This window comes from Centropristis striata, chromosome 3 (assembly GCF_030273125.1).
Source record: "Centropristis striata isolate RG_2023a ecotype Rhode Island chromosome 3, C.striata_1.0, whole genome shotgun sequence".
Classification (NCBI taxonomy): domain Eukaryota; kingdom Metazoa; phylum Chordata; class Actinopteri; order Perciformes; family Serranidae; genus Centropristis; species Centropristis striata.
In genome coordinates this window covers 36,370,838-36,390,462 of record NC_081519.1, presented here as the reverse complement: position 1 = coordinate 36,390,462, position 19,625 = coordinate 36,370,838, and the positions used below count along the sequence as shown (strand labels likewise).

Here is a 19,625-nt window from a genome sequence, read left to right as displayed (position 1 = left end):
TGAGGCAGCAGCAAGTAATTGCACCATAAAGCAACAAAAAACCTGGTCCAAAGTTAATGGTGCAGTATAAGGGTGCATCATTAGAGTTCAAAGTGTACGTACTCGCTGCTTGTTACACACAAAGGGACACGGAGCAGCAATCCTCTCCTCAGTTGAATAGGTTATAGGTGCATTTGCTCATATGCAGGTAAATGGAGTTGTCGATGGGACTGAGGACTGGGAGACAGCTGAGGCAAAAAACAGCTTTTTTCTCCAATTTGTCCAATCTGCCATTTTAATTGCAAGATGATGTGTAACTAACTTTTTAAGGGATTGGGATATAACACTCAGATTTAAGTTGAGCTATGCCCAAACACACTTATTAATTAAGAGACTTAATACAATCCCTTTGCCTATTGCACCTTACTTTGTGCTGCATCCTAAATGCACTTGCATCATGCACTTTAGACCATATGTCTATGTACATATCCATGCCTACTACAAAGACCACTGTCCTGTACTGCATTATCTTTGAGTGAAGATCAGATCCAGCAACTTTTAGGAAGAATCATCTATAAATGAAAACACATTTTAATTAAATTCTGTAATAATAATACTCAGAAGAGCATATTAACATTTCGATCAATTCAGAGCTTCTCTTATGTTAATTTTGGCAAATGGACAGTAAAAAAATTGATTAGCAATAATTAAGACAAAGAAACAAACTGAAACTGTAAAGGTTGTGGGACAAACTTTTGAATCTGAAAAGCTGCGATTTTGCCACTGATACTGCAGACCAAAGTTTATCTTAAGGGCAGTGTTTAAGGCCACAGCTCTATTATCTCAAATTATTTTTTTTTCAGTGTAGCAGCACTGCCTGTATGCCTGCCAGCTCTCCATTTCTCCTTATCTGATGTATAGAAATTCAAGAGTCTTTAACAAGGCTACTAATATGTTTTGTAATCTGTGTTTTTGTGTCAAAGGGAAGAAGATTCTTATCTCTCAGATATTAGCGCTGGAGATTATTGAACGGTATTCTACGATAATGTGAAAACAGAAGCAGAAGAATAAATTGAATTCTGTCAAAGAACGATAAGAGTTTTATGGGGGGAAAAAAGTGTCTTTATGATATATACAGTGAATAAAAGTCTCAATCTGCCTTTTCTCTGCATCATTTCGGAGTCTGGCACTTGTCACCTCCCAGCAACTTCTGCGTATCTTCCTCTGTCAAGATATTCCTCCGGTCAGCCGGCAGAGATTAACAAACAAGGAGGGGAGGGAAGGCTTAGTTTTATTTGCCTGTCCGTCTCCTCCTGTGCACAATCACCTTCTGTGCCTGATGTCAGATAGAGAGGGCGCCGCTGGGAAGGCGTTGCAGGGGCCTGCCATTAAACAAAAATTAATCCTGACGTGCACAGTGAGAGGTGAGGCAGCAGCTCTGAGGGGGAAATTGGACCAAACCTACACATTCATCATCAGACAGTGACATGTGTGGAGGGCCGGGCAACATGCTAAGAGCCGCCGTGCACTCTCATGTACATGCACAGGCATCCTCCTGCCAGCCTCTGCTCTCAGCCAATCAGCTGCCGCCAGCTCAGAAGCCAATCAGGAGCGAGGATCTCTGCTGGAGATGTTGAGGGGCTGAAGAGAAGGGACTGTGTCAAAGTCGTACCCTGCGAGGCAAGGCTGCATTAAAATTCATACAGAGCTGCAGCACCAGCCTGAATACTGATCAGAGAACAGGTCCTGTCCTGCAGTACCACTGAGAGGGGAAAAAGGCCATTTCAGTAGCCACACGTTAGTATTCCCTGCATAAATAAAACTAAAAACACATCATATGAGCAGCAGAAGAATAAAGAGAGTTAGATTGGGGAGAGTGGGAGAACGAGAGAGCGTGAGATCCCGTTATACAAGGCTGTTGTGTCTCTGATGTGGTGCTGGAGCCATGATAGTAAGGAAGAGAGTGAGAAAATATCTATTTCTGACAGTGTGCGGGGGCAGATGTGGGCATGTAACCATATGCTGTTGCTATTTTTTCCTCTGTGCATTATGCTTTTTTTGCTTTTGAAATTGTGTAAATCACTTGTAAATGCAGTATTTTTAAAAGCAGCTACCTTCTCACTTCTTCTTGCCCTCGTACCTCGTTATAAATAGACGTCTGCAGCTGATGGAGAGCATAATCAATGCGTGCGTCATAAACCTGACAAATGTGGTATTTGCAAATAAAATTTGAACAAATTGTCTGACGTTGTGCTGATGGAGGCAGTATATTTGGTTTCAATCAATTGTAAAGGTTAAGCCAATTTATAGGTCTATGTCTCTCCAATAATTCAATATTATTATTTATCATCTATGACCTTCATCGAATCATTATGATTTGATCACATCTTGTCATCATTTTTACAAATTTCTGCTTTCGAGAAAATTGCAATAAAAAACAAATAAAATTACGAATTTAAGCTGGAACGATGACTTGATTAATTGATTAGTCAATCAACAAAAAAATCATTCTCTCATTGAGCAAAAATGCAAAAAAAAAAATTATTGCTTCTGAAAAATGTATCACAATAAAATATGAAAGCTCATAATATTTCAATATTCAGTCATTCAGGGATTTTATCATTTTTAAGGGCCATTTTTTTCTAAAATTTTATGCATCAGTCAAATAATTTTCAGATTAATCAATAAATAAAATGAATTAAAATCGTCATTGGCTGCAAATCTTGACTGTTTTAAATAAGATGAGTTAAAGCAGCTGAAATACAGGCACAGATGTGTAGAAAGTAACTTTAAAACCTGCATACAATGCATTGTGAACATTTACTGAATACAAATGTAGCATAAAAAAATAATGGTACTATTTTAATCAATTTACATGTATTAATCTATTTGAATTGTTATAGTGTTACTTAAAATCTTAGATGTTTCCTGGCTTTCTCGGTTGCCTTTCAGTCTTTGGAATGATTCCATTAAAAGGACTCATAATGATTTTCCAAAGGATCTGATGTTCATGTGAGTGCCTTTCCTCCATCTTCCTTACAGCAGCAGCAGCTTAGAAATGGAGTAAATGGAGTTAGCGTCAACAAACGGCTGGTAATCCACAGTCCAACACTAAGTTCACCTACTGGCCACTGTGTCATTAATAACAAGGACTTTCTGAAAAATTCCCATTCTACCGTGAAGTCTGAATATAAAATAATTATTGCTTTGCATTGAGACAAAAAATAATAACAAATAAAACGAGGAGAAAAGGAAATTGCAATTAAAAATGTTTTCTTACTGTACATAATTTGCAATATTGTGATGTTTCAGTAAAATAAACTATTCATAGATTTCAGCCTTATGGCCCAGCCCTACATATTAATGTCTAACATTCATTTTCACATGGTTTTTAGAAAAGTACCTCTGTGCCCCTCTGTGATCTGTAAAATATTAAACTGCCTTGTAACTGAAAGCTCTTACATGTAGGTCAATTTTAGACACTCTTTTTTTCCTACAAAACTGCACATAGATATGTTTGGCTACATATTAAATCACTGTCAATCCTGATTTGACTGGAATTTAGATTAAGGTGACCTTAATCCTTCACCTTACTCCACCCAGCATCCCCCTGCTATGTCAGCAGGCCGAGGCAGAGCGAGATAGAGAGAAGGAGACCTCTGTCATTGATTGCATGAAGTGAATAAATGTGTTACTGTGGTGACGTTCAGGAGAATCAGTGAGCAAACTCGTGACCTGCTTGGATTTGGGGATGCGCCAGGGAACAATGACAGGGAACGCAGCCAGAAAATCCAACTCTGTCTTTCCTTAATTGTTTGTTTCCATCCCACTAATTCCATTTAAATTCCTCACTCTTCCACCAGATACAGCATTTCTCTCTGGATACAAATTAAATGTCTCTGCGAGCACATGTACTCACTGTTTACTCCACTGTGGGTCTGACTAACAGCCAAAAGCAGCATCTAAATTTACTTTCATACATGAAGTAGCTGTGAATACAATTTTAGGTGTGTATTAAAAAAAATCAGATTTCAATTTTTTTTTTTTACATGAAATGGCTGAAATCCAGCCATCTTTGACCAGATCAAGATTAATTGCCCACATCCGTACTTCTGCTGCTGAACAACACTGGGGTCTGAGCTAAGCATATGCACGCGTGCGCACACACACACACACACACACACACCAAAGCCACAAGTGATCCCTGAGCCTCTGTTGAGTCAGCTCCTCAAGAATCAACATCTAGCGCTTTGGCTTTTTCCCCTTGAAGTCGTCCGCAGAGAGAAAGAGCAGTATGACAGCGTGACACAGAGCAGGGGGAGAGAGAGAGAGAGAAAGAGAGAGAGAGAGAGAGCACAACAGGCTGTAAAGAGAGAGAGAGAGATAGAGAGAGAGAGAAAAAGAGAGAGAATAATCGTGACTGTCGCCACCTCACCATCGTACAAGGAGGATCAATAAAACAAAGTCAAATAGTTCTCACCAACTAATCCTCTGTGGCTCTGTTCAAAGATCTGCTGGAAAACTGTGAATTGTTGGAGTGAGAGCAGTGGACCAAACCTCCACTCATTTGTTTCTAAAAGTTATATTTACCCTCAAACACTGGAAGTGCCCTGACTCCTGGTTGAAGCTCATACAGAGACAATAGACAGCAGGCAGTTCATGTGGACTACAGAGCAGAAATACACAAGTGGGATAGCACTCTGGAAAGTCGTTACACAATGTGCGATCATACTTACATTTATGAAATATAATTTTTGCATGCATACAGTTATTTTTTTTAAATGTAAACCCCAACATGATTACTGAACTAATCATAAAATGAATTAGTGGATCAATGGAAAAGTAATCAGCAGCTATTTTGATAATCAGTTAATAATTGTTCATGCAAAAAGTTTAGAAAGTTCTCATTTCAGTCTCTCAGAAATGGAATTTCCAATAATTATCTTTTATATCATTAATTTGAATATTTTTGTGTTTTTGACTGTCAAAACAAGATATTCATCATCATCACAAATTTCACAATTTTCTTGAATCTCAGACACCAAACGATTAATCGATAATGAAAATAATAATTAGTTACAGCCCTAATAATAAATGTATAATATTTATTTAGTCATATTGTGCATGGCAGAGCTTAGGAGTTAGGGAAATAAAATCCCACTAAAACTACTAATTAGGAGACTATTTGCAACAACATTTTACATTAATATCTTGTATTCATACAATTAAGAAGAGTATAGTTACATAACTATGGGAATGAAAAAAAATCACAAAATTCAGATATTCTCAGTAGAAAAACTTATGTCATTATAACCTCTGTTTTAGTATTTTTTAATTTGTTAGAGGTGAAATTATTGATTTATTAGTTGATTGACAGAAAAATAAATTGGCAACTGTTTTTAATAATCCATTAATAGATTTTTGTGAACAGTATGTTTAGTTCCAGCCTTCAGTGATATCTCGATGGATCAATAAGAAACTAATTTTATTAATTGATATTTAAAATGATCATTAGTTGCAGCACTAGTATTGGCTGTTTTGATGATCAATAAAACAAAACAAAAAAATAAATAAAAATGAATATTTGCCAGAGGTAAAGTCCATAGATTTCACAAGCAGTAAATCTTCACGAGAGGTTGGAATTACAAAATGTTTGGGGTTTATTTTCTTGAAAAAAAAAGATCAATTGATTATATTAGTTGTTAAATTAAGTTATTAGAATAATAATTTCATTTCTTAATGTCTTTGCATGTTATGGAAGTCGACATATTTTCAGATTAAAATTGAAATTAGTTGAATGATTTTCTGCAAAAGAGCAGTGTTGTACAACCTCACTGAACAACACAGTGACAACATTGAAAATAATGACCTGCATGCAGTTTTCCTTAAAGCGACAAACAAGGCATCTTTTCAAATAATTTTGAATACTAAAAAAGTCAAACAGTGAGCAGAAGCACAGTATATAAATCCATAAAGTAAAGCACTTCCTTTTATTGTGTCGCTTGTCATGACACTAACTAGGTCATAAACCATAGTAGCATCATCCGGTATATTCACAATAAAGTGTAAAAAGTCTGTGACGAGAATATGAGAAAAGAGTGCCGATTCAGTGTTTTTGTTTTGTCGAGGATTTAGATGACGATCGCATGCTCAGTGAGCAGTAAAGCTGTGGATTTTGACCATAGATAGGGAGAGGCTTTGATAGCGAGAGCCATTGTTGGACGGATCCCATCAGATTGAAGGAGGATAAGCTGCTTGGGGGATGCGGTCAGAGCAGAAACTCTTTTAGGCACTGTCATTTTTCCAAAACGGGGGTATCCGTCATTCCTTTGATGATGGAGTTTTAATTATTAGACGATGAGGAGAAATGGGCCGTGGAGAGATAAGTTATAGGATAGAGGAGTTGTCTTCGGGCATTAGCCCTTCAGATATACAACAGTGTGTGTGTGTGTGTGTGTGTGCGTGTGTGTGTGTGTGTGTGTGTGTGTGTGTGTGTGTGTGTGCGCGTGTGTGTGTGTGTGTGTGTGTGTGTGTGTGTGTGTGTGTGTGTTCCCACTAAGATCACTTGTCCGTTCCGATCTTTTTAGAAGTGTGTCTGTCTGTTTGTGTGTGTTTGTACTTTGATTCCTGATTCTCTCATTCACTCTTCACTCCAGAGGTTAATCTATGATAAGTAGTAAATTAAGATACTTATAAATCATTTGGGCCATCAAGTGTAGTTTAACATATATGGCTGATATGTTAAATAATGGAGCAGAGTTTTAGTTCAAGCAAAGCACTCAAGGCGCGGGTGCATTAGCTGATTACTATTTATGCTTCACTGAATGCATCAGCTGACTGGTAACGTCCAATCATGTTCCTGCAGGTGTGCAGCGCAGTCATTATAACCTCTTAAATTTTACTGTCACTCTGCTGGTTCATGCCAACATATTTTGCAGTCACAGCTTCTTCCAATGCCCCAAATTCAACTGTATAATCAGTTGATGTTTGTGAACAAAAATCCTTGATGCAAGTGGCAGTGTTGTTGCTCTTTTGTTAGTTAATTCAGCTTTATTTATTCCAAAAGTCTCACTGAGATCAAGATCGCTTTTGCAAAAAAACAAAAAAGGCGTCTGTCATGCAAAAAATAAATAATCCCACACCAGCTGCACTATTTAAAACAATCATGAATGTTAAAAATAACAGCAAGTGGAGTTTTTAGTCCCTTCAGACCAATTAGTAAATCAAACTTCAATCGTGTTTTTTCAGTTTATTTCCAGTTGTACGGTACATGTCACCAGAAACTAGTATTCCTTAGATCAGATTTGGTATGAGGAATATTTAAAACTCACCTATTCTGTCATTCAGTGTAATGATTGCTCACTTTGAGCTAAGGTGGAGTCGTGCTGGGTGATATAACAGTGTGTATATATATATATATATATATATCATCATAACAAAATAAAAATGTCTACTGTATGCATATTTTATAGATTGTGATGCAGAAAACCAGCAGCAACAATGCATTACGGCAATATTTATGTCATTTGGATGATGCTTTATGTTGTGTTTATATCATGCAAATCTATAAAGGAACCTTTCGAATGCTTTACCATTGACGTCCATGGACAGGAGGAAACAAAAAATTATGTATTCCAATAGTCTTTTATTTATCTGTACCAATATATTGTTGGCAAGATATGCAATTATCTGTATGGGATGAAAGATTTTGGCAATATAGCCCAGCCTTTAGTTGCAGGGCATGCATGCAAGGCTGCAAAAAATGTATGGGTTCTTTAGTAAATTAGTTCATCAATCTATTGATTCACCATTTAGTCTTTAAAATGTTTTCATTTTTTAGTGGTTATACCTTGAATTAGCTTGTTTTGTTCGACCAACTGTCCAAAACCCTTAGAAAATATATTTGCAATGATTAAAAAAACAATGAAAAGGAGCAATTTTGCACATTGGGAAACTCATAAATACTGAATGTTCTACTGAGTCAGTTATCAACTATAGATATTTTTTTATAAAAAGTTATAGTTGTACTGTATGTACAGCACTGCATAAAAGTAAAAGTAGTGCTTTAAATGAGGGCAAGGGCACAAAAAGACACAAACTAAATATAGTAACTAAGTGGTTTCAGTGTGTGTGTGTGTGTGTGTGTATGTGTTTAAAAGCATATATCAGAGCAAACTGTGCCTCTCCCTCTGTTCATGTTTATCTGTTCCCATAGATGTTTATCTCATCTTCCCTGAACAACAAGCCCGATATTCTCACACAGATGCAAGCAGCACTCCCGTCACAGAAGCATATCATCCTCACCAGGTCTGAAGAGGCAAAGATAGATTTAAACAAACAACTAAATAATACACATGTTGTGAAAACCCTCCAAAGAATGCTCCAGCTTCCCTTTTAACTGCCCGTGTATGTTTTAACCTGCAGGTCAAAGTGAGCCGGAGAAGCTTTTACATTTTACAGCCGGAGACATAAGTGTTTCTCTCCCCTCTCTCCCTCTGCAGGTTCCCATTTCAGGTCTGGCTGCCTTGTCTTTGTCTGTCTGAGCCCATATCTCTCTCCTTGTCACTATTCGCTCTCGCCCCATCTATCTGTGTCTCTTTCCATCTTCTCATCTGCACTCTCATTCTCTTTCTTTTCCATCTCTTTGTATTAAGCTCTCCTCTGCCCGCTTCTGTCTTTCTTTTTGTGCTCTTTTCGTGCCCCGAATCTCCGTGCGTGGCCGCCTTTTCTCAGTGTCCCCGTCTGAGTGGCCCTATTGGTCTGTCTCTGTAGAAGAGTGTGCCGGCTGTTAGCGGTGCCCCAAACGTCATGGCACATGGCTGCAGCATCCCGGCTATAAATAACTTGGTCTCGTGGTGCTCGGTCCAAGACGGGGCCGAGAGGCAGAGGGAAGGCAATCTGCTGTCTCCCTCAAGAGACGCTGGAAGGGGAAGGCGCAAATAAGACAGCTTACTCCGCCACCAAGACCTTCATTGTACTTGGTGAACAAAGTGCTTCTGAATTCAATTATTTTTCCAGACAAGAGTAAATGTCTGGTCCGGGAGAAGTTCAAGTGCTCAGGCTAATCAAAGCTTAAGGCTCAAAACAGGGAGATGTAAAATAACAGACAGGGTTTTAACTGGATCAACATGAGGCTGTGGTGACATGTCCGACAGGTCCGACTGTCCTAGTGTTGCACTGTTAACAGTGGAAGGACTGATTAACAGTGTCCATATCACTGCTTTGCCACTATATGAAGGTAGATTTAAGGTTATTCTTCGATTATGATGTTGATTGCATGATTAGATAGATATAACTAATTACCTCTGATATGTACTCGTCTTTACATTCTTCTCACTGATTAAAAAATGCTCTCTGTTCGTGCTTCAACATTTGGTTTATTAATTCAAAACATTTTAGGTTTCATATGTGAGGATTTGCTCGTTTTTCTCTTTCATAGTTAACTAAATATAGTCACATTCTGAGGTGATGGTCAGGCAAAACTAAACATTTGAAGACTGAACAATTAATGGATTAATCGAAAAGTAAGATTATCAATTGCTTTGCTGGAAGAGGTGCAAAAGCGAAATTGCTGTAAAGAAAAAACAAGATCACACAGCCTCTCTACAACCTTCTACTTGCTGTTTCAAAGCAGTCTGAACTGACCACCAACAGTTTGTGTAGCCTGCATGTAAATCATGAAAGTGTGGGTTGTAACTTTGTTATTAACTTCGCCAAGGAGGTTAATATGTTTTTAGTTCGGTCTATCTGTCTGATTTTCAGCAGGACGACAGAAAAACTACTGTCTCTTTGTTGTGTGCAGAGAGGGTCAGGAAGGGTTCCATGAAACTAATCACAGGGCAGATACACAAATTAATTTTCACTTTTTTTCACGTTAACATTGCAAGAAAGGGTGTTTGTGCTGCATTCATGTAGTGCCGGAATAATCCGAAAAATTAGTTCCCAGTCATATTTCACGGCTTATCTGATGTGTTTCCTTTGCTTTTTTTGTCACCCAAGTACTAACTAACTAACCCTAACCTCTGGGCAATAACATACAACACATCTTCTTTGTTGTTTCCACATTTTAACTTAAAGCTCATGAACTCTCTGAAATCTAAAGAATGACTTCCCAACTGGGGAACCATCTCAGGAGCATTTGAACGCTCCATTGGCTTTTGGCTGAGGTCTGTCTTCTAGTTTCTCTCTTTACCCACAGAGCCACCACAGGTAGATAATGTAGAAGCACTATTAAGGTAATTCCAGCAGCAAAGGCAAATGTATTTATTACCTCAATTACAATAAGCACCTGCAGTTCTAACCCATTAGCCACTTCTGAGCTCAACAAATACCTGTTTTTTTTTTTAATGTCCAAAAGTTCCAGCCTCTATTAACTTTGACAAATGAGGCTTCCCGTGGCTACTTCACAATAAAAAATAAATAAAAAATTCACTGGAGGGCTGTTATTATAAAACGGAAAGTGCTTCCAAAAATGTTGCAATATCAGCATTTTAGCATTTAACAAGGTCGTCTCATTCTCTCAATCTCTCTTTCTGCTCAAAAACAAAACACCTAGGTTCGAAAAGAGAGCGAGAGAAATAAGAAGTTGTGTTTGTTTTGCTGGACATAGTATCCGTGTAACAGTCACCCTGCACAATGTTGTTTGTGATCCATTTTCAAACCTCAAATTGGAAATCAATGAGCTTGTCAATGATCTCTCCCGAGGGTCAAATGCTGCTCTTCCAGTCTTGTTTGTTTTGGAAATTTGCTTGTTTTGGGGATTTGCCTCGTGCCCTTACATTGTGAACTTGTGGACAGAATCTTATTGATGGAGTCACGGAGCCTACAGCAGGCTGTCACCTAGATAACATCACACTGTTTCTACCGTTGTGTGTTTGTGTCTTGGGTAAAAAAAAAAAAAGCTGTCAGACATTTCTTACTATTTCTCTGCGTTCGTGTTCAAACTTGTGATTTCCTCGTTTGTCAGTGTAGCGGAAAACTGATTGAGATGTTCCAGTTTGCCTTCTCCCCATGGCCATATGGAATATATAGCACTGCACATATTGTGAATGCACACTCCATTAGTTATGGTTCTGTTCCTCCGCATTTCTGACTCTGGGCGCTTTATGGAGACGACAAGCCTCCCCTCCTCTCCTGGCAGACGTCCTCCAATTTGAGCTTTGTGTCACCGTGTCTTTCTTTGCTTAAACAATGAATATATGAATAAAAGTTGGTCTGTTCCTGCACATTAACGTGTTATATTTACGCACTTTGCTTGTGTCTAAACATGAAGGTTTGTGTGTTTCTCGCAGGTGACAGTAACCCCAAGGAGAGCAGCCCCTTCATCAACAGCAGCGATGCCGCTGCAGAGAAGAGCCAGCAGTATGACGGCAAGAACATGGCCTTGTTTGAGGTACAGTTTTGTACACACACACACATACACACATGCTGATTTGTTAACACACACAATTGTGCATGATTGTAAAAAGCAGGATACACTCAGTCTCACAATTCAGTGATTGAATAGGGGCCCTGACATCTATTAATGAGGGTAATTACTGTGTGAAGGGCATGCTGGAACCTCAGGTTAATGCAAGCAAATATCACACTGCTACAGGAAAGAACTTCAGCGAGGCAATTTGCCACAGCTCTGCACAGATGTATTTACATTGTGCTCTCAGTGGGATTTCGAGATTAAACAAGGAAAAGGAAAACAAAATCAGAAAATGAACAATTTATTGTAGAAGCATTTTTTTCCCCCACATTGGTTGCAAAAGCGGTGAAGCACAGTAGCCGTAAAAAGTAACTTTTAAACAAGTATGGTACATTTTTAATGCTACAGTACCTGTTTCACCTGGCTTGCTGAGAGGGTGGAAATGCACAGCTGCAGCAAAAATGTGGGCTCACAGTCTTTGATGAAAACACTGACTCCAGCCTTCCTGCTTGTGTTTGTCTCTCTGCAGGAGGAGATGGACACCAGCCCCATGGTGTCGTCTCTTCTCAGCAGCCTGGCCAACTACTCCAACCTGCCCCAAGGTAGCAAGGAGCACGAGGAGGCCGAGAACAACGAGGCTGAGTCATCGCGCAAGAAACCCGTCAAGGTATTTGACAAAATCAGCAATACACTACAGATTACACACAATACTACATACTATGCACTAAAGTCTATGTTGTGGAGATAACACAGCTTCACTTAGTAAATTAAATCTGAACCTTGGCAGCAGATTTTGTTCGTAAATGTGATTTCAATCCCAAAATCAGTCAAAGGAAAAATACAGAAACAATATATCTCTGGGCTAAAAATAGGACTTTTTTTAGCTTTAATTGTTAAAAAAAAGTCAAGGAATAGATATATATTTTCATAATTAAAAATTCTAGTTTTTTTCAGTCTATACTGTGGCGCATTTTCAGCAAATTATCATTTTCTCTCTGTTTTTATCTTCTTTCTAACACATGAACTATATCCTGTGCTGGCCTCGCCACAGGAGGACCTAATTTACTGTAAACTACTGTGATCTGTGTTTTCTTTTTCTGTTTTCAAATTCTCTGTGCACGAGGATGTGCAGTCTGGATGAAAAATCAGGTGAAACTGACATGCTCCTTTTAATAAATCTCTGTATTTCTACTGAAGATCAATAAGCACTGCGAGAGATTAAGTCTGCTGCAGTAAAAGCGAAAACACTAATAGTTTTTTTTGAGGTCATTGTATATAATAAGAAGAAAGGGTCGTGTTTTACATGATGCATTTTAATACTTGTAACTGCTGAGGCAAAGCAGCTCTTTGTTATCAGATATCAGCATTCTGGTAGAGTTTTCATGTTGCTGCAGTGTGTTACAGCACAGACTAATTATTTTACGAACAACAACATCAGCGCTGGAGGTGGAGGAAGTATTCAGATCCCTCACTTAAGTAAAAGTATTAATAAAACAATGTGAAATTACTCCACTACAAGTGAAAGTACTGCATTACTTAAGTAAAAGAACAAAAGTATCAGCATTTTTTGTATTTATTTTTTACAAATATTATAATTGTTCGTTTTTATCTTTAAGCTGTTTTTATTCTGTACTTGTGCTGCTGCAACACCTGAATTTTAACTTTCAACAGCCTGTCTCAGATATATAACTTTGCTGTGGACGCTATAGTTTTCTATTCTTGATCGAGTGCCCTGGACAACTGGTTCACCTGAGGGAAGGCTGTTATGCTTGTTGCCAGGAGATGGTCATCACTAAATATAGATTTGTACTTTCCATTACATCATAAAATCCCCAACAGCAGAGAGAGTATGGTTGTTTTGTTAACGCACTCACTGGAGAGAAAAAGAAAAACTCCACCAGTTTAGAACTTGTCAATCATTCTCTGTTGATATTATAAATCCCCTGTTCGTGTTACTGGATTGCATCTTAAATGCCACTCACTAATGAGTTCCTTCCACATCATCCCCTGGTATTCTCTGCTGCTGGGTGTTGAGATGCCAGCAGGAAGGAGTTTACTTCTCTGCACTTGATCGACAGACGGGCAGCTACGTTATTAATCCTGTGGGAAACGGTGGTTTTAGCAGCGAGGCGAGATGCGACATTGCAAAGCTGAAAATGAGGAAGAGACGATACGATAATGATGACGATAATGCAAATAATGAAAGAAGTCATGCAGAATTGGAGTGTGGGAAATGGACTGATTCACATCTTACCATATTTCACATAAAACCGTGTAACTCTTACTATAACTTTTCTTGTATAAAGTATAGTGACAAAACAGCATAAACAGACTGTTGAAGTGCTGGAAAATGGACAATAGTTTCTTGACAACAAATTTTTATCCCAAGGTTCACTTCCTTGAGATTTCAGCCAAGGGAACATGCTCATTTCTCTGTGAGATGATTCAGATGTTCACTTTTTATTACTTGACCTCAGTATTAAATTTTTAGCCATTCTGGCATCATGGCTCTATAGTTAACCGTTTTTTTCTAGACTAAAATATCTCAAAAACTATTGGATGGATTGCTATAATTTTGTGCACACATTTGGTTGTTGGTTTTGATTGAAATGTCATAAAGTCTGGCACAGACATTGTGTTCCCCTCAGGATGAACTCATTAACTCTGATACCCTTACAGGTAGAGTCAGTCATTCTCATCCAGCACTTTTTTTTGTGAAATTCTACAAATATCTCCTCGCATTTGCTGTCTGTTCTGTGTGCATGCTTTGAAAGAAGGAATCCAGTGTTCATACACGGTCCTGGCTCTGTGAATGGGAAACAAACAAAGTGGCTCAGACTGAGCCACACAACACGAATCCAGCCAAACAACAACAGCTGCGATCCTGCTGGTGCACAGGACGGGAAAAGGCAGCGGGAGAGAGGGGTGGTAAAAAAAAAAAAGATCTGACGTGATGTTGAGTTCAAATATTAGCAGTTTTACTCCAGAATTGCAGACTCCACTTTTAACTTTATATGTAACCCATCAACAGGTACAAATTTGTCTCATACTTATCCAAATACCTGCAAAAATAAGGGAATTAAAATCAGCCTCAGCTACAATGTCTGTTGAGTGTTAATTTGCAAATTTTAAAACTTACTTCAGTAAAAGTACAAAAGCATCATCATCAAAATGAACTTAAAGTGTCGAAAGTAAAAGTACAAATGTACGAATGACAACACTCAGATTGTTTTATATATTCTGAATACTGTATATTATTAAATTATTTGTATTGATACATTTATTCAAGCACCATTTTAATTAAATAAAAGTAGGGCTTATTTTAACTACTTAATATACTGTAATGAGTGTCTCATGAATTAAAATTTATCCTGTTTTTTATGTTAAATCTTGACTTGAAAAGTAACTAAATGTAGTGGAGTAAAAGTACAATATTTGCCTCAAAATGTAGAGAAATAGAAGTATAAAGTTACACATGTGGAAATACTCAAGTAAAGTACAAGTATCTCAAAATTGTACTTATAGAAATATACTTTCCACCACTGGAACACAGCACACAAAGACCCTCATGTCATGGCTGTAGAGTCTTATGCTGCATCTCAATTTGTGCACTTCTGTTCTTACATCTGCTGTTTTGAGTGCATAGGTGCATTCACACTGACAAAGTATGCCAAAATGCAGCAAAAAAGGTGTTAGATTACCTAGAAGTTGCACTCATGACGGTCAAACAGTTTAGTGTTGCACATTGCAGAGCGAAGCAAGGGAACACCAACCTTTAAACAGCCATTAAAACCACAAACACTGAACTACTGCTATACTGTAGTTGGATAAAAGACATTATTTGGCCGACACAGCGTCTTATCAGGCTGACGATCACCAGCTGATCTACTGAACCTCCATTAAGTGCATACCAGCAATGTGTGTGCAATTAGATACAGCACTACACTGGTGAAATTTACACACAAGTAAGAACACAGTGTGTAGTACGTGGGTATCCAAATTGAGACTAGTCTCAACTGAGGAAACTACATTCACTGATGCAGAGCCCAAAGAGAATGAAGTGTAATTTTCTGTCAAATTGCTATTTCCAAGGTCAAAAATAACCCTTAAAGAAAAGAATGGAACATCCTGATGGCTCTGTTGAAGCATCTGACAGACAGAAACAATGTGCCCAGCCCCTTTGACATCATCAGTCTATTTGAGCACAAAACACGCTGTCAAACCCACTGTAACATTTCACATTGAGAAGTTCAGTTCACCCAAACAGTATAATACAATTTGTTCCCACTTGCTTCCAGTGGTATCTAGCTGTGCAGATAGATTTGCTTTTATTTGCACAGGTTTATGGATTTCTGCCTCGAGCCCAATACAATTCAAATTACATTTGAAAACACCAACAGCCGCCTCTCTTTCCAGAAACAATTTCTCACTTCATCAAGATAGTCCGCAGACCTTGCTGCGAACAATTCTCACTGCAACTACTTTATATGAAGAAAAACAGACACTGTTTCTAGAAGGAGATTTGATTCAGTAGACCTAAACAGGTTTTAAAGCCACTACGTGTCCTGATTGTACACATCTTGAAGGTATCAGCTTCAACCGTGTCCACACGGGAGTTCTGCTTTGGTTCAGAATGTGTCCACTGTTTCATAGTGGAATATTCCCCCATTATCCCAGTTGTCCCAGATGAAAGGTGTATTTGTCTAGCTCCCCTCAGCTCGGCTAACCCTGGGAGCAGGTCTAATCTTCCCCCTGTCACCCCAACCCCTTCAATACTTTAATTAGTCTGCACGCTACACCAAGCTGCTGCTTCTCCAATCAGCGGCCCATTCCACAGGCAATCTCTCCATCGCCATGAGAGGCTTTTCATTAAGGCAGCCTGTGGCGTTTTATCGCTCACACAGCGACCTCTCTCTCTCTCTCGCGCTCTCTCTCTCTCTCTCTCTCTCTCTCGCCCTCCCTCTCTATTTCTCGCTCCACTCTCTCTCTTTCTCACTCTCCATCTCCTTCATCATCGCTCCCTCGAGTGAGCGAGCGAGTGATTTGGGAGGGAGAGCGAGGCAGCGGGCTCTCTTTGTCGCAGTGTCAAAGCCAAGATTAGAGATTTGGTTGGCATGTGACATGAGGGAGCAGTCTGGAGGTCGCACAGGTTAAAACGGAAACCAGTCGTAGCTAATCTGCCGGGGATTTTCCCTTTTCCCTGAACATACTCATTCAAAATTTAGCACAACAAGATTATTTGAATGGTACCTTTCAATCACAGGGGCGATTCAAGTGTTTCACTCAAGGCAAAGAAATGCATTGGAACAAAATTCAAAGCAGCTACAATCATTATTTGTTGTGCAGCAAAATCACCTGACTCTGGAATTTTCTTCAACACCGATGCATTTTAGAATCTTTCAGCTTTTTGTTTTGGTTTCTAGACTGCAACTTTGCTGTTTTATTTGACATATTATTATTATTATTTTATCTTTATTATTATTTATTTAGCTGTTTTCCCAAAATCCTCTATGCTTTATCAGCAAAGCACCAAAAAAGAGACCCCAGATTTATAAAAGGATCCTATGTTCCTCTGGCCTGACTGTGCTCATGACAGTTTGTTTCCAGATTAATTGCCAGACTGTTGGCCTGACGTAGTTTTTTTACAGCCTAGTCATGTTTTTTTTCCCCCTAAGAAAAGACAATGAAACACTGTAAGAGCTCACTTATAGATGCAATAGAAATATTTTCAATAAAGTGTATGAAAAAATATTTTAAAAATACTATGTACAAACAAACAGTAACAGTAAAATACTAGTGAGAAAATACTATATTTCACATGTTAGGATGCATTCCTTGTAATTCTGTAAACTCAGCACAAGCATTATAATTAGGTATGTGGGTATTTTCAGGACAGACTTAAATCTCCACTGACCACACTTGAATAAGATGTTACGTCTGTTATGACAGGTGCACCATAAAAGCACTATGCCTTAGGAACCTTTAATGTTCCAAAATAACAGTCAGTGAGCCAAGACTGTTTAAGAACTTTCAGGCACTGTATTTCGCTCATTTATTCTGCAGCATGCCAGAACTGAATCAGACGTTGTGTGGATTAAATGTGCATTGAACGCCACTTCTCCCCTTCTTCTCTTCCTTAATTAAACCACAACAGAATGCATCCTATCAACCCAAGAATTTAAAGTGGAATAAATAAGACAGAAAGTGATTCAATATGTCCCTGAGTATAAAAGTAAGCAGTGTTGGCAGGATTTAACGCAAGTATCAGTGTATTGTCTGGCAGTGGAAAACCTCAAAAACATGGTTTTGTTGCCTAAACAGAATCATTTTACAGCATGCAGCATTCACAGTGTGTTTAAACAGCGACTGTGACACAGTGTGTTGCAGTCACATTTTAAAAACAGTGCTTGTCACATGTCACATTGTATAGGATTTCAAACAAATCAGCCCTCCATGAAATTAAATTGATCTAGTACATAATGGAAACCTGGAAAAGATGTTTCACACAAAAACAAAAAACAGGGTTAGCAAAGAGGTCTCGAGCCAGGTTCAATTCAATCCAAAGGTTAATGTTGGAAAATAGTCACACTATAGTTGAGGTATCATTACCAACTGACTATTCCAACAGGTTAATGTTAAAGGGTTAGGGCTTAACTGGATAATATTTATGAAATATTAATATATAATTACTTTAAATGGGTCACCCAATAGGAGTGTTAATGTTTGAACAGGATATTGAATTGGGGATCCTGTGAACGTAGTAGTTTTATCTATCTTGTGGAGCAGTGGAGCATTTAGCTGCTAAAGAGCCAGATATTTCCCTCCGGAGCAAATGGAGACTAAAAACTGAGCGTGAAATGTGTGCTTATATTCACCAGGTGGCCAGGTACATGACTTCAGATGAATAATGTTGCTCTGTATCTTGTGGATGAGTAAACAGGCGAAAACACAGTCTACAACTTTATGAAGAAACAATATGTCAGAGCTGTTTTTACAGCGTGTAGCACTGCCAAAAAAATCAATAGATGCAGGTTTAGAAACACAGGGGAGAGGAAAATAAAATCTTTTAAAATGAGATGAAGTCAAATAAAGTGAAATAGACCCACAAGATGTACAGTCCTAGTGTTGTTATAGTGAGTTTAATAAAATAAATAAAGAAGTTGCAGAGCTGCAGCTAAGTGCAATGTGGTCCTAAAGATTAAAGGCACCTACATGGTTTATATTCTTAATGATGATAAATGTATCTTGACCCTGATTTATTTGCAAAGAGAAGAGCACTTTAAAAGCTGTTCCCAACTAAAAGGAAGTAAGTAAAGAAGATTTTCTTCTGGTTCTAGAAATCTGGCAGCAGTGTTACTGTTGTCTAATTATCTTCATCGGAAGACCTTTTTAGTCGTGCCACTGGCTGGAGGTGAAAATGAGCTTCTCTAAATTTTCTGTATGTGAGAACTCTAATTCATGCTATTTCTATATGAGCTATATGATAAAAGGCTGATTTAGTTATCACCTTTACTTGGTGCTGATCATAAAACCTCTGTGTGTGAATAGTTTTAACTTATAATTGTCACTAAATCTTGTGTATCTACCAAGCTTCAAATACTTTTGTAGTCCAGTGCCAAGAATTATATATACTGCTCATAATATACGCTCTGCATCCGTGCTTCTTTTTTTCCTTTTCTTTTTTTTTTTTACAGCATAATGTTCTCCCATATAAATGTTGTTTCCCTTGCAGGTGTTTTATGACCCCTGCTCTTATCTCTGCCCTCCCCTCTCCCTCATTAGTGCGGTGCTTCACATCAGTATTCACGTTGACACCCTGTCTGAAGGATGAACCCTGATTAATGTCAATTCATGTTATACATTACAGCAGCGTGCACATGGGTTCATAGCGGAGCTAAACTGAGATTTCACAGCTTTTGTTCATTTAGTTTAGACACCAGGCTAAAGACCTAAGAGCCTCAGGTAGCTGTTCAGTTGATTGTTATTATTATTATTTGTAATTAGCTGATCCAAGAGCCCAAGATGACGTCTTCAGGTGTCTAGTTTTCGGACTATATGTCAGACAGAACTAAAGATATAAAATGTACAGTTATTTATGACAATAAAAGCAGCAAATCATCTCACTGTGAAACACCAAACAACAATTTTTTGGCATTTCTGCTTGAAAAATAACTGAAACCATCAATTGATCATCAAAAATGTGCTTATTTTTCTGCTTTCAGCTCTGCTAAAC

The 19,625-nt window shown here is 38.3% G+C and overlaps 1 protein-coding gene across 3 annotated transcripts in view; it reads left to right on the top strand.

Moving 5' to 3' along the window:
- slc12a5a (solute carrier family 12 member 5a) overlaps nucleotides 1-19,625 on the top strand; it is a 179,857-nt gene that overhangs the window by 107,776 nt on the left and 52,456 nt on the right. For all 3 annotated transcript variants that reach the window (XM_059329847.1, XM_059329848.1, XM_059329849.1), the window contains exons 2-3: nucleotides 11,271-11,371; nucleotides 11,922-12,059. In XM_059329847.1, coding sequence (XP_059185830.1) covers nucleotides 11,271-11,371; nucleotides 11,922-12,059 — 239 coding nt within the window. The remainder of the gene's footprint in view (nucleotides 1-11,270; nucleotides 11,372-11,921; nucleotides 12,060-19,625) is intronic.